The 24,059-nt window shown below is 39.5% G+C and overlaps 1 protein-coding gene across 1 annotated transcript in view; it reads right to left on the reverse strand.

Moving 5' to 3' along the window:
- Positions 1–3,504: 3,504 nt before the first annotated feature.
- Positions 3,505–24,059, reverse strand: part of MRPS27 (mitochondrial ribosomal protein S27) — a 35,174-nt gene continuing 14,619 nt past the window's right edge. Inside the window, exons 5-11 of the mRNA XM_065744206.1 lie at positions 16,073–16,187; positions 15,465–15,543; positions 14,162–14,277; positions 12,799–12,901; positions 10,533–10,675; positions 7,853–8,008; positions 3,505–3,878 (exon numbers count right to left, since the gene is read on the reverse strand). Of these exons, the coding sequence (XP_065600278.1) occupies positions 3,639–3,878; positions 7,853–8,008; positions 10,533–10,675; positions 12,799–12,901; positions 14,162–14,277; positions 15,465–15,543; positions 16,073–16,187 (952 nt within the window). The 3' untranslated portion in view covers positions 3,505–3,638. The remainder of the gene's footprint in view (positions 3,879–7,852; positions 8,009–10,532; positions 10,676–12,798; positions 12,902–14,161; positions 14,278–15,464; positions 15,544–16,072; positions 16,188–24,059) is intronic.

The following is a 24,059-nucleotide window of genomic DNA, read 5'->3' on the forward strand; positions in this document are numbered from 1 at the left end:
CACAGCGAGTTCTCCTGGGCTTTAATCACGTAGATAACAGGATAACAAGTAGGGAAATCATTCAGAAACTGTTACGAAGATTATGCAAATCCCTCCAGTGATTTACAAATATACTCCTAAGAAAGAAACAGAAATAGCTTTAATTCAAATCACAGCTATAGTCATGGGAGAAAACAAGATGTGAAGGAATATTTCCAAGAGAGACAGTCCACAGAGAGGAGGTAGTGTTACCACCAAGGGTGATTCCTGCAGGGAGCACTTTGACAGCCCCGTCACGTACAGCAGTGTCCAGCAGCTGTCTGACATGCAGCAAGGGGCAGCCATATTGCAGAAAGCCTGAGCGTGGCCTTGTGAGTGAGGAGGGCTCGCTGGGCGGTGAGCTTGCATCTAACTTGCACCAAGGTGAACAACTGGAGGAACTTTGAACCTTTTGGTGTTCACAGAGAACAAAAAAGTAGGGGTTTTGTGTGTTCATATGCACGTATATTAATACTTTGGCATCCAAGCTTGTGTTTAAGCCACAGTGGATCGGACACTGCTGTACAGCCTCTGCTCACCCCTTCTAGATGAAGCCAGCTGCACCACTGCAGGCGATGGCTGCCACAGAGCCATGGGCACCTGGTTAGAAGGGCTCTTGGTTATCTGGGACCCAGACTCCCTCCCTGGTGCAGGACGCTGGGGCAGATGTACAAAGATTTTACTGAAGTTTAGCCATGGACCACAGGACCCCCGCTCTGTTAAGGAAATGAGAGGCAGAACCCCACAGCGACTTGCAGTGGCTCCACGCCTCAGCTGGATGCGGTGCACACACCTGGTCCCAGCCCTGCCCAGCCCTGATCACACAGACCATCTCCCTTGGTCCACACACAGCGCAGCTCCTAGTGCGGGGTGGGTGTAACCCTGGGCAGGCTCTGGCTGTGCTCCAGCACACCCTGCTCTTCTGCAGAGAGAACAAATGCAAGATAACAACTGGGTTAAGTACCAAAAACACTTGCTGATTTATAATCAAGAGCTGACAAACAGCACGTGAAGTGCTGTCTGAAGATGGGAAATTAAATTCAAAATTGCTCATTAATCAAGCAATTTTTTTTAAGCAGCACTGGTATATCTTCAGGAAATACTTATCTAAGGCCTCTATAATACTATGTTTAGTGGAGGGACTGGGAACCCATTACAGACAGGGGGCTGGTATGTGTGCACTGCATCTGCAAATGGGTGCTACCAACCTGCTGACTATGAGCAGGGGCCTGAAGCTTCGGGTGCCCTGAGGTGGGTGCACTGAGTACCTGCTGCCTGACACAGCGAGGGTGTAGAGGCAGGGCAGGCAGGAAGGAAATGAAGGTGGCTGGGTGCTCAGGAGGATCAGTGGGGAGGTTAGAGGGGAAGCAGGTGGGAGTAGGTTCAAGTCCAGCACAAATTATCTGTTTTATCCAGAGTGAGGAAAATCTCTCCTGAAGAGATCATGCAAGAGGTGGAGAAATAATGGTGGAGAACAACAGAACTTCCCCTTCAAGAACCTTGGTTCTTGTATGAAGGGGAAGTTCTGTTGTTCTCCACCATTATTTTAAAGCTTACACCTGGATGAAAGGCTGTATCTAGAGTGTTCTGGCTACAGGCTGGGCCAAAAGCATTCAAATCCAGAGCTTAAGAGTGAAAAAAAGGGAGGCAGCCTGCAGTATTAACAGTTGGTCAGTGCTTAGAGGAGGATTTTTTTCCTGCTGCTATAGCAGTTCTATCTAAATAAATGGTCAGGGGGCTTCAGCTGTGTGGGAAGTGACGTGTGCTCTGTGAGATAGCAGGGATGTGGCAGCTGCCTGCTTGCTGCAGCTTGATGAGCATTAGCAGCCTGGCATGTCCACCGAGCAGGATGAGCAAGCAGAGATGGGGCCAGAAACGGGCTCTGTGCGCTGCCAAGGAACAGATTCCTCCAAGCAGCTAGGAGCATGTCAGTGTACTCGGGGGCCTAGACAGATAGTATCTCATAACCATGGGAGCAACAGCCGAGATGGCTGAGGCTTTGCAGCAGCATGGAGTGGTATACAGAAGGTCCCTGGAGGGAGAGCTGGTGCTTTTATCAAGAAGCTGAGAACAAAACTGGATGATGCAGGATCAATTGTGAACCTTTGGAGGTATAACCCATGTTCTGATGCTGAAAAGCTGAACACAGGCACAAGAAGGATGCTTCATTCTCTTGTGGCTAGCTAGGATTGATGATCTTTAAGCCACCAGTTTTAACAAAATTGTTCTTCAAAGTGTGTTTGGCCTCCCACTCTCTCATAAGGCTAGAAAGCACTAGAAGCACTTAAGAAGAAACTTCAAGACTGATAAAAGTTGCCTGTAAAGGCTTCTGCTGAATTAGGCCAAAACACAGAATAATCATGATCTGATGGAGACTGCACTCCTACTGCACTATGGGAGAGACCACAGGACTTGCTGACAAGATGAGCTAAGGACCCTATTGTCATGTTCTCAGATATGAAGGATCAATCAAGTTGTGAGTGTGCTCACTGGGAATAGCCAAAGCATTTGGTGAATGCCAGTAAGATGCCTTCCTACAAATAAGTTCACAGAATTGCAGCATGTTCTTTTCTCACAGGATTCAGTTTGAGTGTGATGTGAGATTTAGAGCTGTAAGGCTAGACAGGTGCATTATAAAACTGGAAACACTTCTCAGATACTGTGGTAGAGCAGGCTGAGGCACTACTGTTACCACAACAAGGTGCGATACAGAAAGGCTGTTGTCAGGGTCTTCCTCTTTTTAAGGAACTTGCCCTACATTCAAGAAGCTGCAAAAAATTGTCACTTGATCAGCTTCTGTGGCAACAGGGAATATAAACATGATGCAACCCACAACCTTTACTCTCTTGCTATCTTCTGCTCTGCATAAACAGCTACATCGTTTTCACAATCCACTGAATAGGGCATGGGATTATGTATGCAGCTAAGGCAAAAATGGGATTAGGTCAAAAAAGAACCAAGAAACAGTGCCCAGAATGTTAAAGGAAAAGCAGTGCACTTCTGCGGAGGTGACTGCCTGTTTCTCTACTGACCTTAAAAGTGGAGCATGGAAGTGCTAGAGAAGTCAGAAATTTCTCAATTCCTTACAGGGAAACATTTTTATAGGCACATCTAAGTGCCTCTGCGAGTGCTAATTCCCTGTTTCAAAAACAGTCTAAAGGAGGCTTCTGCTCCACACAGACTAGCCTGAATTTTCCAAGTGGGTGGGAAAAAAAAGCAGTCAACATACATTAATCCTCTTAGTGGCTAAGTTCAGAGTGGCCCAGGCATTCTTTTCTGTGAGAAACTCACACTAAAATGACTTGTGTTTGAAATTTTTCCCTCTTCTTCTTTTTTCTTGCACCCTCTATAACTTCTACCACAGGCAACACCTTTCTTTCTTTGTGTCGTCTCCATACCACCCCCTGCCTGGCTGCATACAGGAGGAAAATAAATCATGGACATGATGGTTTCTAAACTACACATGCTTCACTTCAGGAAACAGGCAAAATGGAGACAGATTTATTTGCATATAGTAGTCACATACAGTCACATTTGCAGCAGTATTTAAGTGAAATATTAATAGTGAACAGTTCACATACACAAGAATGCATACCATTATGGCAGTCTGAATTCCAGTATTAAGCAGATGCCTTTGCTTGCTTCCTAGCTTCCAGTTCCTGCTTAGCTTTTTCTCTCATTTCTCTTTCTCTCTCAATGAGAAGCGCTTGCTCTTGCTCCCACTCCTTCAGCTTCTGCTCATGTTTTGCGATGTCCTCCTCTTCACATGCTGCCAGCTTTTCCCTGGCGAGATGGGTGGTCAGGGTTAACAGCCCTTCAGATTCAACCTTGCCAAGTGAATGCAGCTTAGAGTACAGCTCCTGCCACAGAAATGGGGATTTGATGGGGACAGAGAAGGACAGAGACAGTCACAAAATAATCAGTGACAAAGCACTTCCCTCTAAAAACCAATATATAGTTGTTTGAATCTAATGACTAGCTGTGCTGATCCAGGCTGGCTATTTTGTCCTAGCTAAGGATTATACCTGCTACCACAGTCAAAATTTCTTCCCCTTGAAATGCTAACCTCTAGAAAAATCTTTTTTCTGAGCAATAAAATTGAAATAAGGAAGTTTCATTACTTACTGAAATTCTTTCCATTTTTCCAAGTGTAGTTAGGTATAAACAGAGATCAGCTGACCAGCCAATTCTGAAAATACAAGTTAAGCACCTTTTTTTTGTCTTAACTCAAAGCTGAATGATTGATTTGCTCCCCACCACCTGCACTCTCCACAGATGCAAATCACTTTAAATGCTTGCTTACTAATAGCATACTAAGTAGCTCTCATGGTTTTTTGCCAACAGTTACTGTGATCTGAGGCTTGACTGTGTTTACATACACTGTACAATAGAGCTTAAGTAAGTAATATTTATTCAGGCATACTCTACAGTGTAACTAAGAACACTGCCTCAGTAAGAAACTGCACTACTTCTTTCTTGAGCTTTACTTACTCAGAACTCATGCAGAATAAATATATTATTTCACTCAAGATGATGACTCATCAAGTGCTACTATTTCTGTCTTTGTGAAATATTTGTCCTGATGGCTCACTAACAAGCTGATTAATTGCCTTAAAAGTGCAGATACACAGAGCCAGGAAAGAGTTTCCTGGGGGAGGAAGACAACATGGCACTGGAACATTCCTAAACCCTTGCTTATTTATTAGATAGGAACACATTTTCCCTGTCATTCTTTCAAATAAAATGTTTTACTGAAACAAGCACTTGCAGAAATGTTTGAAGTAAGTAGGTGTCATAAAGAAAGGTACCTCCATGTGCTTCTTTCATGTGCTCTTTGAATAAACCCTACTGATTTGCACTGCAAGATAACTGAACAGAGATAATTCACTGTAGAACAAAATCTTGACTCTGAGGGCATGATGACATTCTATCATTCTAACCCAGCTATCACTGGGAGCTTGCGTGCTATGCAGCTGGCCCACAGTGTTCCTCTTACCCAGCACCCACTGCAAAAATCTGCAAAGGCACTGCAGCTCAACTCCAGCCTTGAGGTTATACCTTATTCTGAAAAAGGAAACTGGAGCACCTCTTCTGGTATCTTTTCACTTCTTTCCAACAACAAATTACAACGGGTTTGCTGTTTCGCCAGGCCCAGAAGTTTGAACAGGACAGACAGAAGATAAAAAGCTCTTTAAACACTAGGTGTGCGGGTCTGAGGTGCTTGGGAACTTGGCTCTGTTGCCTTTGATTTTATAGCAAAGTTTATAAACAGAAACAATGTCCTTGACATTACTGAACTAAAACCAAAATTAGTAGTATCTGTGTATTTATCTCTCTTTTGCTTGAGATACGAGTACATTTATAGTACATCCAGCATAAATATGAAGACAGTGTGGTTTGGGTCTGGGAAAGGAACACAATTCCTGATAACTGATTCGGGTCTTTCTGCTACCCACTACTGAGAACATGCTGAAAAGGGAGTTTGTGTGCTAAAACTAAGCAGGATGAAATTGAAATAGAAGAAATGCATGAAGTGGAAACTAGCTGGGCCTCTCTCCTAACCCATTACTGGTACTATTGAACTATGGAACCTTCCCTGTTTTGCTGTAACACATTAGTGAAATTCATTTAGGAAAGCAGCCATACCCTGCAGGTACCAGAAGGGTACATTCTTAAATGGCAAACTCATTGATTTTTATAAGCAGTCTCCAGGGCTCTGTAAGCACTGTTTTTAAAAAGGGTGCTCGCAGCATTTATCTGATGAAATGTTTGTCCACTGATCACTCACAAAGGTGGAAGGAATTGTCTAAGGAGCACTGTACTGAGTAGTATGCCTCAGAATATGAGATCTGGAAAAAGGTAGTTACAACATGAATGACAGTGTCAGACACAAGATTCTAAATTACTGCTCTGAAGGCTTTATCTGGAGAGAGACAAAGGCCCTCAAGTCCTTCCTTGTTGTAAGTGAAGGACGTTCTGCCTCTCACACACCTGATTTCCTAGTCTCAGCTTTTTGAGGTACTTCTAGAAATGGCTGTTTCAGAGGTTCTTACTAGACATGAAGTCCAAGGCAGTGCAGAAAACCATCCAGAATGTGCTACCAGGAACTGTATGTCTGGATAAAGTCCAGATGCCTTTCCTTGCATGCCCTGGTGTATTACTTGTGAAAGAGAACTGGACAAGAATGAGAGAGAAGCCATCTATTTTGAGCACCAGGAGGAACACCAGGACATGCTTGCTAACACAGAGCTGGACAAAGTGCAACAGCCTTCTCAGCAGTGTAAGCGAGACATGCTGGGATTAAACAACATATGCCAGGACACTGGCAATGAATGCCAACATCACCAGGTTTTTTCAGAGCAGACAGATCCATAACTTCCCTTAGGTCTATGTGTATTTCTAGTGTCCTGCCACTGTCCAAGGGTTCAGCTGGGAAAACTGCTGCTGGCTTAATGGATTTGAGAGAGAAGTATAAGAGCTCCTCCAGACTTAGCAGGAGTGGCATTCTGTCCTGAAAGCTTTTTTCTCTTCAAGACAATTGGAAATTATGGCTTCTTATATATATAACTTACTGCTGGATACCTACACTTCACATAAGGGCTATGTTTTTCCTTAGATTCAGACTTCTCAGAGACCTTAGAGATAAGGATGGACAAAGCTGTTGGTTGGACTGATGTCAGGGGACTTGTTACTACATCAGGGAATGCCTGAAACAGGGTTAATTAAGGAACTTGAACAAGGCTGAAGTGATGAGAAAAATATCCTCTTGGCACCACTCTTCCCCACTATTTGACATTTAGACCTCGTTTTGAGCATTCATCATTATTTTGTTCAAGGGTAGACAATGGATGGACAGTGACAGACACACAAAAATGCCTCATTCTCTCCTTCAAAGGGCATTTGTGTTTACCTAACTCACTGTAATTCACCCAAGCATTAATTATCAATGGTGTCCACTCATTCTCAAACACTTCAAATACAAAGTTCTAAGAGCTTAAGTGTTATATTCAGAGATTAGTGGTAAATAGTCTATGTAAATAGAAACCAAAGTAGATAAAAGCATGTGTTGGTAATGTGAAACCATAGGATACAAGTCATCTAATTTTTGAAATTTCTTTATAGCAACTTTCTGTATTCATAGCTGTTCAAGGTCATGACAGCAACAATGGAAACTGATGGTCTAAGGAGAGAGTACTGCTCCTGGAATTATCGGCCAGACTAGTTTTAATCCTGGGTATTTGCTTTTTATCACAACACATATCAGAGATGATAAAATAAAATGTGCTTTTCTAAAAAAGAAATACCATATAGCTATGCTGTAATGTCTGAATTTCATACTGTTATCACTACTGTGACAAACTAAAGATAAAAGGGAAGAGATATGTCCTTACTTTATCATCTAGACTGAAAGTATAGAATGCAACTTTTGTACTTAATGTACATAAATGGACAATAAATTTAGGATGGTCTCATCTCTAGTATGATTTGTTTTAATAAGCAAGAACCCACACAAGGTCAGATAATGGATCTCTAATGACATACCACTTTCACAAACCGCATCTGGATTTATCATTCTGATGTATGAAAAGTGAAGATAAAATCCCAGCAGACAGACAAAAGACAAGTGGCCTTGAGCACTGATTTGTCTGAAGGCTGCTTCCTCTTTGAGTAAGTGAAAATCTGAGGTGACATCAGTTTCAAAAATGCCAGGTAGACTCCTGATGCACTGAAAGACTGTCAGTCTACTAGCTATAACTTGCAAGCTTATTTATCTTCTAGTATGTACTAAGGAGACCTACAGCTTAGAATATGTAGATGAAGGAAAGTTTCCTACCTTGAATCGGCTGTAGTACTCAGGTACTTTAGACTGCTCAGTTTCTTCCGATTCTGCATATTCTGACTTCTGTTCTAGTTCCTTGGCTTCTTCAGATGATTCTGGCCCAGGTTTTGCTTCAAGGACAGACTGCAGAACAGCCTCCAGAACATCAATCTGAGCAATCACATTTGTCATTGTTAGCATAAGCTGTTTCACACTATAATCTGAGTAATACCATTGTCAACTTTATTAACAGCTTTGTAAGTTAGCATGTAGCTCCAGATGACTGCTCTAAATGGCAAATTCTAAAAGCAAATGGACTCTTTCTTATAAGAATTCCATGCTGCATTTCGGACTTTTGTGGTTGGACATTTTGAAGTCCCTGCAGCAGAACAACTCTGTCAGACGCTGTCAACAAATAAAACTCACCCATGAGTCAGGTGCTGACTGGTATTTGAGGATGTGTCAGGTACTAGACTAATGTCTCCTCTAGGTCTGATGCTTAGCCATAAAAACTAACGTTAAATAGTAGTCCTTGTGATAGTGTGATACATAGTCACGGATACATCTAAATAAGATGTTACTGTGGAGCACTCAAACAGTACAGTACTTAAAGATCATCCTGATTCCTCTTTAGTGAAAATAAGAGGAAAATAATTTCTTCAACATTTGCTCACTCCTGTCATAGGTTGGATAATTTAACAGGAAGAATGGCAATATGGCATACAATATGTTGGTAAAAGTATATTTTTAATCTCTATGACTCTTGGTTTTTTCATGTTCTCCTCTTGAGAATTATCAAGAGAACCACCATCTCCTAACTGTAACTGCATAAAAAGAACTCATTAGCATAACCATGGGACTTACTATATTATTTCTTTATATATTATTGATACAAAATATGGAATTGCTGTATAGATGCTGCTGTTGTTCTGGGATTAATATGACTGTCATAACTTAAGTTACTCAATGCAGGTTGCCTGCATTTTAAAGTTCAGCCTTTATATCTGTAAAGAGCTGCTACCCTTCTGTGAATCTTTACTCTGAATCTTTATCAGTTAGAAGAAGTAACTGTGTAACCCTGGAATCTATGAAACTTGACACAAGCAAAAGGCCTCTTGATACCTATATGGTTTCATTTCTGTAGCATAAGTATATAATGCTAAAGAATAAAAATGAAGCTTACCTGAAAAAACATTCAGAACTAAAAGGTAATCCATAAACTACTATTACTGAAATAGGATTTTAAAAAAAGTGAAATTCTATGTGCCAGGAAATTCATAAATTCTCACCTGGAGAGTTACTCCCAACAATCCCACAGACCAAAATTTGCTCGTTCACAGTTAAACAACATAGCACAATACTCAAACAGTATTTCTGTAGTTACAATTGTAACAGAAATTCTTTCTGCTAGTACTAATGACAGAGAGAAAAGAGACCTTGCTAGTCTGAAACAGAGGAAAGCTTAGAGCCTGAAAAATAAGTCACTGATAACGATCAGCCAAATCACTTGAAAATGTTTACATCAAAACTGTGCAATTAAAGAAGTTTCAGTTCAAAAACTTATTGTTTCGATAACAAAATTTGTTCATCTACAATATCGCATTTTAGAAAAGAACAATGTTTAAAAAACAGGATTATATCTTTCTCAAGTGACCAGTATTATGCAGGTATGTCAGGACAATGATGTACAACAGGGCCCATACTTAATAGTGCTATGACCTGATACACCAGAAATATATGCAATCCTGTTTCAGCATTAGGATGTTTGCAGACTTGCCAGAAAACCTTGAGGAGTTCCTTAATTTTTCTAATGTTTCAAGTGGAAAAAATCACAAATTTATTAGGTTGAGTTCTTCAGACTTGGATTAAGAAAGGAAACTGCTGAATCACACCCCAAAAAAGAAAACATTTGGGGTTTCAGATGTAATGCTTCCTTCCTTGTGTTATCCATTATTATGCCGACCTGCTTCTTGGTATGGAGGATCAGGACAACCTGCTGATTGGTGACCTGGCCTCTTCATGTCAAGGGAAATGAAGAGCCTAGTACTGGTGTGAGCAAAAGGGAGACTCCCATCACCAGGCAGCCCTTCCGGAAAGAACACCAAGAAGAGATGTTGAGAGCCTCAGTGGTTTTTCTATGTAGCATCCCACATGGTATATTCCACCTAAACTGGCTGGTCCAGGAGCAGCTTGAAGACCCACAGTGATGGAAATTCCAACGTCCCTTTAGCCAGAGCTACCCTCACAAAAAGACCAAATCCATCCACCCTCTTCATCAGAGCACACTACAACCCTTCTAGAACCATCTCTGGAACAGCACCATTTAGGACATAAAACCACTTGAAAGGACACATGGAATTAGCCTTGAGCAGCACAAGATCTGACATTTCATCTTCAAGTAAGACTCTGAGTGAGGTGGGAAGTACCTCAACTGGAACATAAATGGCACATGACAACAGTACACATTCACTCCCAAGGACATGGTGGTAGATATAATTGCTGGCTTGTCAACTGAAACACTGCCTCTGTTCTTAACTTCCTCTCCTGGACTCCAAAGACCCCTGAAAAGTTGCTGGGTCTGAAAAGGTTTGGTATCTTCTCATTAGCAAGAGCAGGTAATTTACAAGTTTTACTGGAGTTTGGCTTGTATGTAATTTCTTGTTTCATGCAGGTTATACACAGTTTTCATACTTACAGCTTCTTGGCAGATTTTGTTGTCTCCTGGCAAAGAGGCTACATTCTCCATCACCTGCAAGGCTCTATTTAAGTATCCAGGCGTCCACATCAATGGCATTAAGTTGTATACAGCCCTTAGACCTTTATTCAACTCCACTTTCCCTGTGATAAAACAGTACTTTCAGATTAGTACTTGAAGACTCAAGACCTAAGTAAATCTACAAGAGTTGATGCTGTTCTCTGTGAAAAAGCAAGTCTCTAGGTTTCTCTGGTAAAAACAAACATTATTTTCTACAGAGATCCTTCGACAGAAATGTTACTGTACTTAAATAAAGTGCCTGCTGTTTGCCCAGTTTCAAAACTATCCTTCGACAAAAATGTTACTGTACTTAAATAAAGTGCCTGCTGTTTGCCCAGTTTCAAAACTATCACCTGCTTGTCTCCTGTTCCTCTCTACTTTTTTTTTCCATCACCTGGAACTTTTTTTTCACATGGAAAGGAAGAAAAGTGGCAACGTTTTCTAGTTGTTTGATGCTTGTTACAGCAGTTCCAAGCAGGATTTCTGAAGATCTCAGACAAACAGTTCCAGAGACTTCATGGACTCTGTGCAACGTGTCCACTAAATCTGAGAAGCTGGACTCACACCTGTGGTTTGTAAGGTCTATTCACACATATATCAAGGCCAGATCGTGTGCGATTAACAGTACATGTTCTGGGCAACTTGTCAGCTAAGTATTCTTATTTCTAGTTGGAACATCCTGAGAGAAAATACAGGAAACCTGCCAAAATGATATCTTGGTTATTGGTTTGTGGTACTGTGCACCAAGGTTTTTGTGACTTTGGCAGGACCACAATGTGATGTTTCTTCTGAGGGTGACAGTAGAGAAACATGAAATTCCCATTCTACACAACAGGGAAATGCAAGTCACATTTGTTTGTGGGTACTAACTGGCAATGAATGTCACCTTAAGATCTCAATTTTGTCATTTTCAATGTAAAAAAAAAATAAATACTGACTTCAGCATAGCTTATCAGAGTTGTGCATCCAAGTTCTCAATTGAATTTAAACTCTGGCTACAGTAATGCAGAACTGTAAAGAAACACCTTACTCTTAGAAAAGTAAGATAATATGAGCACAAAGGTTATAAACTACAGATAAATTAAAATAGTTAAGGTGCTTTAGGCCACTCTGTGCCTGAAGACATCTCTTCCTCTTTCAGAGGTTGGTTCCATTAGTGCTGGCAAATCAGTGGAATATGTGACATAACAGTAAATAGCTTTTGATCTACTGAATGTCAGTGTCATGGAACAAGTACTACTGCTCACAAACACAGAAATACAATCCTGAAATACAGATGCTACTCAACCAATCTACATGGCACAGAAAACATCCCAAACTGAATGACAGCAACAACAGCTCCATTAAATATTATATTTCCAATTGATTTTCATATTTATCCCTTTTTTTTACTAAAAACAAGGTTTTTATTTTACAATAATCATAAATCATAATCAGCAACCTAACTCTGTCACTACATATTATATTTTGATGTCATATCTTAAGAATGTGTACACTTAATATTATCCTGAATGAATTCTAGAATGAAATATAATTTTATAATGGAACAACTGCACAATGACACATTCTAAACTAGTTTATTTCTTTCAATCAAATAATCATTTTGCAGAGGACAAATACTGACTGGACTACACTCCTGTGAAGGTTACAGGAAATTCAATAATTGCTTATTTCTTCTTTCCCATCCTGTATCTTCATTCCCTCCTATCCTGGATGCACTCTGATCTAACTGTTCTTCAAATAGTACTGCATATCATTAGTAGTGAAGGCTCCTTAAAAGATAAAGGATACAGATGGTGCTATCTGCTGTTCACAACAGAAACATTAACTTTATTTAAATATTCTAAACACGGTGTCTTTCAGGTTGTGGTCTCTAAACGTCTTGGGGTTTAAGGATTATTTGAAGGTCAGTAACTTGAATTAGGAAAAAAAGCTGATTCTTTATAACTGTAGGTTTGTTCTGTGGAACTCTGTTTTTTGGGGTTTTATTTGGTAAATATGTTGGTCCCTAAGCAAACCAACTTTACTCCTCTCTAAGATTATCTTCCTTCATTCAGTCTTAACTCTGAAATTGTTCCTCCCATGATTTCCTTTTCCTTTTTTCCTCAGACTTTTTGTTGATAACATTTTCATTAAGCACAGACACCAGTTTAGTTTGTCTACTGAACAAGAGGGGAAATAACACTGTGAAGGAGGTAAAACTTACCAAGAAATGCATAACCATACAGCTGGGAGCTAAATCCCACAGTGCTTGTTTGCTTTAGACCTATCAGCATTAGTGATGCACCAAGATTTCTCTCTTCTTCCCACTGCAAATAGTAAACTAAGATGTAAACTAAGTTTGCGTTCCTTGACAAGCACAAACAAAAAAGATGCAGCAGCCAAAGAAACCACATAGCCTTAATCATGCCATACTAATAAAGTACAATAAATAAATAAATAAATAAATAATAATAAAATACAAATCATGCAACAAGTTCAGTATTCAGAGTTACAGTGAGTATATGCTGAGGAACAGTATATTTATGCAAAGGAACACCTCTTTCTAAACAAAAATAAAATGTGAGGAGCCAACATGCTGAAGGGGAGTAAGTCAAGTGTGTTTACTTAAGGATAAGGATTACACTGATTTGCAATGGCCAAGCTCTGCCTCTGTCCTGTATGTCCTCACATTTGCTTCAGTCTGATGCTGCTTAAGACAAAAATTATGTGGCTTCTATATTGGAAAAGTCCTTTAAGTGTGTGGTAAGATTCAGGCTCCACTATATTCTGCTAGAATAGGAAAATGCTGAGAAGCCATTCTGGGTATACCTGACCGGGAATTGAACCCAGGCTGTGGCCATGCAAACCAGCTCCTAACCACTACACCACAGCATTAACTCCTTAACTCCCAATACACCACATGATGTTATGATGTGGAATATCAATAATACAACAGAAATCATAAAACCATAACACCTAACGATGACCCTTCTGTAAAATCAGAAAAAATGCCACTTCCCAGAGTCCGAATTGTCATGTAGGCCTTAAGCAAGACAGATATGAATAAGAAACTATAATCCTTAATATTTGGAAAAATGAAAGTTGTAACAAACTTAGTTTTAGATAGCTTCTAAAAACAGCTGGCTCAAAGACAAATGTGGTAGATAAAGTCCTAGTGAAATACTTTGTTTACCGAGCTCCAATGGTGAGGAATACTCACCTTAACAGTGTCCTATTATAACTGTAACCATTTTCTTGTTAACTGACAGAGTCCTCTTTGAACTGAAGTGAAATGTCACTTCATTACCTTGCAATGATCATATACCAACTCTGAAAATCCTGACATGCCTTCAGAGAACGAAGCAACATAAAGGGATGACACACGATTTGCTCGTTTTCCTCCACTTGCTTTTTTTTCCATTTCTTTTATAGTCGTCAAAAAGATAAAGAAAACTTGGAGCATTTAATTTTTTACATAAACTTAATGGAAAGTTTATACTCAGAACAGAATGCCCAGCTGACTGCAACACAACACTGAGAAACAGAAACAGAAGTGCCATGTATCATTCTGAGTATGGCCAGCTTACTGTATGCTCAGACTTGGTCGCTAGGTACTGGTATAAAACGTAGAGAGAAAGAAGCTGTGTTGAGAACTCATCAAAACTTTCTTGCAGCATGATCTCTGTTACTACTGATACAGCATCTGTGGAGGAAATAAACACATGTAAGTAAAAAAATTACACAGCTCGTTCTTCTGCATCCATTAATGTTCACTGATGTTTTATTGCTGTAGTGTACTTCACAGTAATTAGGAAGAAAGTTAAAGATTTCCTATGACTAACAGTAGAGAATTAGTCTTATCCACTTGGGTCATTCTAACAGAAGGAGAAAGCAGAATCAACTGAATTACCTGTAAGATGACAAGAAGCTTTCTAAATACATCTTAACCCAATGTTCTCAGACCTTGATTGCTTTTCCTTTGCTCAGCCCTTCCATCATCAACATTAAAATCTTAAAAAAACTTATTTCTTCTTGTATGTAGACTAAAAAGGAAAGAAGACTGGCTTAAATTCATTGCCTTCAAGGTGACAGGAGTGCACAGTGGAGAAGAAACCACCCATAGCATTCACCGTATTCAGCAAACAGTACTCTTGAGTAGCTCCACAGGGAGTTCCAGTGGCACTCCCTCTCATGAAGGCCAATTTTTAATCTGAAGGCCCTGAGCCTGTCAGAGGAAAAAATACAGATAGAATAAGGGGGAATTCATAGATAGCAGCCTCACAAATGAAAAAAATGTATTAACTTGCCACTCAGCAAAACCTTCAAGACAAAAGCTTCAGAGAAGTCCCTCAACAGTTGTTTTCCTTCTCTGTTGTCTGGTTTGCAAAAGGTTTATGCAAAGAAAGATCACTTCAAGTCTATAGTGACAAAAAAAATCTGCAGTGAAATGCAGATTTGTCATCAAACATGAGAGGATTATTCTTCTCAGCACTTCCTCCAGCAACAGACAAATCTAGACAAATAGCTCAGCTTAAATGCACAGCTTTTTCATTGGCTTACAACTGGACAAAGTTGTTGAATTTTCACTACCATCTTCTAACATAATTTTAGCATGTAGATTGGAATTCTGAAAGTTAAGAAGATAACTTACATTTTGAATAGGATTAATGATCATAGAAACACCGTGAATTCCATGTTTCAAAATCATACAATGAAAGAGATCCCAACTGAAGTGACATATAAATATGCAGAAAAGTAGTAGATAAGGAAAGAGAAAAGGTGTTTTCATGGTGACTTTAGAGAAAATATGGCATTATTTTTGTTAATATGAAGGAAGGCTCTGTTAATTAAAGAGCATATAACTGAGGATGAAGAGCTGTTAATGCTTACCTTCATATTTCTTCTGTTTTATAAAACAATCCAACAAAATATTGAATGTAAAATTATCTGGGAAAATTCCATATTGGACCTGAAGAGAAGAAAGAAAAAATGAGTGTGAAAATCTGCTGTTCAAATACTGCAAAGCAGAACACTGCAGGTATCAGAAGGAGCAAAACCACGGTGTAGCACAGTGGTGCAGTATGACAGTCAGGCAATATTAGAAGCTTATTAATATAGTTCCTATGATGTGGGCCTGCTATCCTTTTGTGTACTGGGTTGTTTCAGTATTTTGTCTAGGCCTTTGGGACCAAGAAAGGCACTGGCTATCAGGATGTTTGTATTCCATTTCCATTTAGAGCACTATAGACACCAGCTCTATTTAAAATCAAAACGTTCAAACAGAAAGGACAGAAAAACTGTAAAGAGCTTTTGCTGAAACTAAAGTTTGACTTGAATTTCAGCAAGTCAAGTCAAATTTTAGTTTAGTTTTGACAATTACATATCAGAACTTAAAACCAAAGTATTCACAACAGGCTGTAATAGGAATTCCAGGTAGCTCACAAGTGTCCCAAAACACTGATCAAATACAGTTAGGGTTTTTCCTTGTAAAAGCTTACCTTGTTTTTTAATGTGTACAAGGCTTTGTCTTGTGCTCCATACTTTAAGCATTGTCTGATCCAGCTGTGAATGGTCCAATCTCTCAAGTACCAGCAATTTGGACTATGGCGAAACCTAAAGATTGATAAACAGTCCAGGTGACTATTCTCTGTTCTCACTGGAAAAAAAATCTATAAGCACAGAACCACAGGGGTTGGAAGGAACTTCAAGAAATTATGAAGCCCAACCACCCTGCTAAAGCAGGTACATTACAATAGGTTGCACAGATAGGAATCCATACAGGTCTGTCTCCATAGAAGGAGACTTCACAACCTCTCTGGGCGACCTCTTCCAGTGCTCTATCACCCTTACTTTAAAGAAGTTCTTCCACATGCTAGTACAGAACTTCCAGTGTTCAAGTTTTAGGTCATTCTTCCTTGTCCTCTCGCTGTGCACCACTGAGAAGAGCCTGGCCTCATCCATTTGCCTCCTACCTCCCTTTAGATATCCATAGACATTTACCTGATCCCTTCTCAGTCTTCTTTTACCCAGGCTGACAGACCCAGGTCACTCAGCCTTTCCTCATTTGGGAGATGCACCAGGCCTTTTATCATCCCAGTGGCTCTCCACTGGACTCCTTCTAGGAGATCTCTGTGTTTTTTTAACTAGGGAGCCCAGAACAAGACACAGTAGATTAAATGTGGACTTGTCAGTGTAAAGGGGAAGGATCACCTTCCTTGACTTGACGGCCATGTTCTTTCTAATGCACCCAATATACCACTGGTGTTCATGGCCACAAGAGAGCACTGCCAGCTCGTGGCCAACCTGATGTCCACAAATCAATAATCAGTGGATTGTGTTTCAATATCCCTGCCTTTCATGGTCTTCAATATACATCTTTCTGCATTTAACTTTGCAGCCAACCACTGCTCTCCAAAGAGCTCTAGCTAGCCCTTTCAGTAAGAAAAACTATACTCTGATACACTTTAGTAGTTTGTTTGAAAGGAAAATCTGATCTTTTCATGAATGCAAAATATTTTAAATTTCTCACTTTCCAAAAAGTCTGCTTCTTTTCCTCTGAGAAGAGGAATCTTTTTAACACTAAGGCACCTGCTGCCCAGACAGGTCGTGGAGTCTCCTTCTCTGGAGATGTTCCAGACCCTCCTGGACGCCTACCTGTGCAACCTGGGCTAGGGAGCTGCTTTGGCAGGGAGGTTGGAGTAGATGATCTCTATAAGTCCCCTCCAACCCCGACAGTTCTGCGATTCTGTGAATACCATAAAATAATAGCTTGGTATATTTATGATGGCAGCTGAGATTGCTATCAACACTGCAGTACTTTTTAGCATTGTCCTTCTGATTGTACAACACTGTATTATTAGTCTTTTCAAAATACAATACCACTCCATAACTGACAATGTTAGTAAGTATCAGAATTAAATCAAAATACTGCTGTCTTTGAGCCTTCAGAATTTGCGTACCTGGTATCTCCAAACACTTAACCCATACCTCACTTCAGCCACTTAAGAAATCTCTGCACCTCTACCTCCTCAGACTGCTGCAGACTTCATTTGTGTTGAAAAATGCCTCATCAGAGAAGCATTCCTCAAGCACTGGGAATCTGTTGGACATTTCTCTCTGTCATTCATTCCTTCAGCTCACACCAATCCTAGAACAATTTGTAAAACTGAACAACTGGAGTTCAGCCTCTTTTGTTTCATCCTTATTTAGTCATATATTATTTACTTAATGATTGCAAAAGTATTGACTAAGAACGTACAGAGATTTACCTTTGACAGAGTTGCAAAAAGCAATTAAGAATCCAATGGTAGGAGCAGCTGCCTTGATCTTGAGCTGAATTTCACACCTCAGGTATCAAGAGATACAAACAACTTTTCTCAATTCAAACTGAACCTATGAAAATCAAACTTGGTCCCCAGTGCAGAAATGAGTGCTACTTCCTGAAGCAAACAGCAGTGACTGAGCTGGGCTCATGTGCAGATGCTTGCAGCCTCGAGTCAAGCTGCAGCACCATTTAGAGGCAGGGCTGGCTCTTCCATCTGAGTGAGCATCCTTTCCAGAACATTTATCAGATTAATGTGGCCACCAACTCTCTTTTTCCCCTCCAGTGAATCTCTGCATATTGTATCCCATGGCTAAGGGCAATACAGATTGCCAAGTCTGGAAAAGCATTCCTGTTATAGACTCCATAGCATCCAAAAGACTTCAGTGCCAAGAACAGCATTACACAACTACAAAGAGTCTAAATATATTACTCCTTCAGTGGCACATGAAACCACTCTTGTCAATGTGAATTTAACAGAAAAAAAAAGTCTGCTTTGAATATTAAATTATGAACATCCATTTTGCTGCTCTAATTGCTTTCCACTTTCTTCCCTCTGGAATTCAAATACTGGGCAAGCAAGAATATCTATTTGATTTCACTGAAGTTCTGTTTCAATAATGCTTACAGGAAGCATCAATTACAGGAATTTGGATTTAATCATATGTTGACAAAACAATTATCTAATTGCTAGACTGTTCCACCAGCCATTTACGATGGGTCAGAGCGCAACAGCAGCACCCAGCAAAAAGCTGTCCGCATCTTCTCAGGCTGCTTTATTAAATGGTTAATATTGTTTCAAAAGTGGAAACAACAATCCTCTAAACACGTAACACTGATGCTCTCAAAGACTTAGGCCTTTCCTTTGATATAATCTTTGTCATCCTTCCTACAATTTGTTACAGTGGGAAGTGAACATTAAAAAAAAATGCAGGTTTTAAAAGGTTTGAGTGTTCACCTTTAAGCAAATAAACTTACTCTTAAGTGCATTTAGACTCAAGCATCCCATACTGAGACAGAACATTCCAGGACCTCATACACCTTGGGAATGCTATAAGCTTACTGTAATGGAGAAAGGCTTGTAGGCTCCCAGTCACACTCGGACAGTAAAAGGTGTAAGAAGAATGTGGTGAGATCTACAAAATGCGATGAAACTGATCACAGAGTCATAGAATGGCTTGGGTTGGAAGAGATCCCAAGGATCATCAAGCTGTAACTCCCCAGGAGATCCTCAGTCCTAACAAGTTTCTGGAATCAATATGCACAAAATTCATGCATATATTGTTAAAACTCTTTAAAAAAGCCTGCATATAAGCTTTGAAAGCCTGGGAGCATGTGTGCAGACACATGTTTATATGCATACACACAGATCACAGACATAATTTTTATATGTTACTATTAATATCCATAGCCCTGCACTCCATCTCCATTGTGTTGGACACTATACAGAAAACTCTAAGAGATTCCAAGATAAAAAATTTTCTAGTTAATTCTAATAATTCATTACAAAACAGTTGCATGGGGATGAAGAAGGGAAATGGTGCCAAATCTGCAGTCCCCATGTCAACAAGAATCCATTTCAACATATACAAAATCCCTCAGCATTACACACTTCCATGAATCTATGATGTACTAGAAGGAAATCTGGAAGTTAAATTAAAGAGAAAAAAGCAGAGTGAAAACTTTAATTGTTTCAAACCATATAATGCTGAAATGAGCTGCCTCTGTTCTATAAGCTGAGAAGAGAAACCAAGGCAAACAAAACAAATTTTGTAGCAGACATTTTTATTTCAGATGGAACAGAAAGGACGAGACTGCTGGTAATTCTGAGTCTTCCTCCTTCTCCACAAGACACAAAACAGGATATAATTACACAAGGCAATATGTTCAGAGACAGATGAAAAGACAAAAGGAAGTTATAACTACAGAAAGCAGAGTATTCATCGTGAATTAAATAAAGGAAGCCTCTAGAAATTGCTGTGTGTTTAATGGAAAGACCAGGAGGTTATCTTGCAGATGTCTGCTGCTGAAACTCATTTTTCTGAGAACTAATGAAAACCTGAGAAGAACAAGGCTCTTATAAAGCACTCAGAAAAGGCAAGGAGAAACATCCATAATGTTATTAGGGGAGCTCACTGTTGGTACACTTAAATGCGAACAGCTGAATAATCAATATGGTGACCCTCTTTGTCATTAACATTTTGTGCCAAAGAGAACGAGAAGAATAATATCTGTAGGACAGCAGGTACTGAAGTGCCAAAATTACTGCAAATCTAATAACACAGGGCACAACAGTGCTAGAATCCCCCTCATTTTGGAAAATTGTTCAAATGATCCAGTTCAGAAACATGAATTTCATGAAAACATTACTTTTTATTGCATTATGACAATTACTATGTAGAAGAGATACTGTGAGTAAACAGCACAAGGAAACCAGAATATTTTTAGCCAAGCAAGTGCACACTCTCTCTTGCTTAGAAACTGACCTGCCTATCAGGCTAGGAATGCATTCCTAGTTTAGTAATTCCCAGCACAAGGCCCCATTGCTAATTATTTACAAGTGCTGAAGTGCTCACGCTGTGTTAAAGAAACTGAATAATGGCAAAGTTTATCAGATGCTGTGAGTGTCTTACAAAGTACTTTATTTTATATACAACAACATGACTCATTGGTGTCATCCCACAACACAGAAATGCTGCCATGCCTCCCTTCTTCCTTTTAAATTGTCTTTCAAATTTGTTTGGTGCCATCCAGTGGTGATACTGATTTCACACAACTCCCACTTTCAAGAGAAATAATATAGAAAAGCTGAAAATAAAGAGAAGCACTAAGGTGCCATACTGCACCCTTTTCCCTACTTTTGTTGCCAAGAGTGTTGTTTTGGGACAGCCAAAAATGAGGAGGATTGTGAAGGAAAATCTGCTTGGGCAGCTGCTGCAGAAGTATATTATCAGGAACAGCTCAGCTGTATGGGGGTATAGCTCAGCATTTTCTTTGCTAAAAGGATTTCTTTTTGCACTCTATGGCTTTCCTGAGGGTATACTCAGCTCCTAGTACTGCCAGAGTCATTCCTAGTGCAATTCATAATGTTTGTTCTTCTCCCATCTGTGAAACATAACAGAGCTTTCATTTGTCCAATATGTCTGACCTAACAAGAAGGTACTGTTAAGACCTACGCTTACTGTACACACAACAGTACGATCTCTTAGGCCTCCAGATCTCTTACAGACTTTCTAAACTACACCAGTATTTTGCTGTGTTGATTTTTAATTTCCACATATGTAGGTTGCTCCAAAATCAATATCTCCTATTTGTTTTCATGGAAACTACAACTGATATAAGAGCATAGTGATATTATTTGACAAAGCAAATTCTCAGCTACAAAACACTATTTTTCAGCAAAGTCATCCCCATAAGCTATGCACTTTTACCAGTGATGAACGAGAGCCTGCATTCTGAGCTAAACAAAAATCTCCACCAGTGGAGGTGAGCCACTGGTGCTGTTGCCACAGCTGAAACGCACCACCCACCGGCTCACTGTGCTCACATCCACTGTCTGGTCTCCAGAAACAGCAATGAATGGCATTTTTTTCTACATGGAGAAATTCAGTGACATCATATGCAACTCTGTCAGATGCCATATTGTCAGCGTGCCCCTATGTTGCCACCTATCACAAAGCAACACGTAACGGAATATTGGAGGGAAGGTTCAACCTCTGCTGCCATACAATGAACAGCTGCCTCTAACACTGTCAGCCAATGCAGGAACCATTACTTTTGGAGCAGCCCTCATATAAAACCACTTCTCTAAATAAAATCTCATGTAAAATAGAACTTTTTTATGTGTTAGAGGTTCCTAAATGGTCTTCTGCCATATTGTGAAGTATAGAAATTGAAATAGAAGAACCCTAAGTACTCTCCATTCTTTCATTATTTTTGATATATATTATTGTAATGCATTGCTCTGCTCTCCTCAGAGCTAAAACCCCGAAGTTTCATATACTATTAGTTCACTTGCAGGTTCTACTCCTACTTCTGGGAAGAAGCACACCTTGTAGCTATAGTACATCTATTCCATATAGTTCTCAGATCTCTTTTACTTCTTTAAGAATTACAGAGAAGTTTGCGTGTTAATTTGTTTTAATTGGGAAAGCACCAGAAAGCTTCTTCTCACCCATTTAAAATTCTAAAAATTATGAAAGTAAAATGTAAGGAGACTTAAAATGAAAAAGAATATATCCTAAGAAATATCTCTGAGAATCAGGAAAAAGCTCTCAGTGCAACGATTCCAAAGACACTTCACATTTTACACAAGTCATACAGGGCTATGAAGTTCCTTGTCAATGCCATGCTATTTACTTCACAGGCACATTTTTTAAGCGACAGTGCGTAATGATCAAACAGATTCCATGCAGGCTTAGCTTGGAAACTGGAAGGCTAAGGAAATGTCACCCAGAAGTCTCCCTTTGTTTGTGATTTCAAGCCATAGGCCTTGGGAAAAATCCTCTCCATTTTAAATGGCACCAGAGGCATCGCTCACGTTTCAGCAACAAAGACAACAGGCCTGAAAAAATCTTTGCTGATTGAAATTTCCTCCCATAAATGAAAGATCAAAGAAACTGCTTTTCTGTTTCTTTTTTTTTTGGGGGGGGAGGGCCTTCATCTAGGCCTAAACCTTTCTTTGCATGTATCCTTTTAAAAATTTCACATATAATCATATAAGTTATATAGGAAATATTTCATACACCAACTGCTAACTCAGGTGAAAGCAGAGAGAACCCTTTTCTTTAGTGGCAAAATAAAAAAAAACTTAAATAGTGTCCATAGTAAATTTATTTCTAGCTAATGATGTCTATATTATTTACAGAAAGCATATGGATGCTTTCTAACAAAAGAAGGAAGAGGAGAGGTGAAAAAAAAGCAGATAAGTCAGCTGCAGTAGAGGACAGTCTAATGTTCTGTACTCTTGTACAAGAAGCAGCATGCAAACTCCCTAAAAAAAAGATCATGTTCAGCATTTGTTTCAATTTTTATTGACTTCCCCCAGACTTGATTGCTTCAACCAGAAAAATTCTTCTAATTTAGGCTTACTCCACCTACATATGAATGCATACTTCTTGCATAGTATTTTTTAGTTCAGGAGACTGCATAGAGCTGTAATGTTACTGATGAACGCAACCTCAAGACAGCCCTCATTTCACACAGTGGCAAGCCACAGTACAGAAACAGATTCTAAGATTAAGTTTAAGCAGAAGACTTCCAAGAATGTTTGTAACATGCAGTCTTGCTTTCCAGCTATACACATTCATCTTTTATTTCTGTCCAGCTGTCATGGACAAAAAAAAAAAAAATCATAAAACTGTGGCACCAGTCCAATGCTACAGACTCATTTTTCTCTTAACCCTTATACTTTGCAAAAAACAAGAACTGGGAAGCAAGATGTTTTTAGTGGCAGTACATACTACACAGTCCCTTAAGCAATCTCAGGACCTTGCTCTCTCTATAACCTCTCTTAACAGCAGAAGGGACCAAATTCACCCCTCAGCAGTGTCAGTGTGCCACTCAATTCATTATATCACTCAAAACCACCTTTCTGCGAAGAAATCTGCTCAGCTTTGCAGTCTTTTCAACATATATCATACACAGCAATCAACTACACGGTAGCTGGAATTTAGTGCCTCCTTCACCAGCCTAGCCACTTTTTCTGACAGTCAGTTCTTAGAGTTGCTTAATGAAATGGCAAGCTGAATTTCTGACAAAAAAGAAGATTTTCTGCTTATAATATCAAGCTCCACTAATACATCACTAAAAAATCATCTTCCTCTTGATAGATTTAAGGCACTTTTGTGAATAAACAGTGAACAACATTAATACACTAAAAAGAATAAATCAAATAGTCATAAACCCCAGTTATATGTTGTAAATTTCATGAAAATGAATGAACAGAGGAGCAGCTTACTGCAGCATAAAAGAAACTACTCTACTTGCACATAAATTTAGAGAAGGAACACTTGAAATGGTAAATGCAAAGACCCAGAGCCTGAAGCAAAGTGTGAAGCTACTTACTGAGATTCCTGGCTATGGAATGTACCTGAATTATTTACTGTCCTTCCCTTCACAGGCAGACAATGTTAGCAATTGCAGTAGAGCAGCTCTTCCATAAG

The sequence above is a fragment of the Cyrtonyx montezumae genome, unplaced genomic scaffold (assembly GCF_038088225.1).
Source record: "Cyrtonyx montezumae isolate F1298 unplaced genomic scaffold, pur_monq_1.0 scaffold_30, whole genome shotgun sequence".
Taxonomy (NCBI): domain Eukaryota; kingdom Metazoa; phylum Chordata; class Aves; order Galliformes; family Odontophoridae; genus Cyrtonyx; species Cyrtonyx montezumae.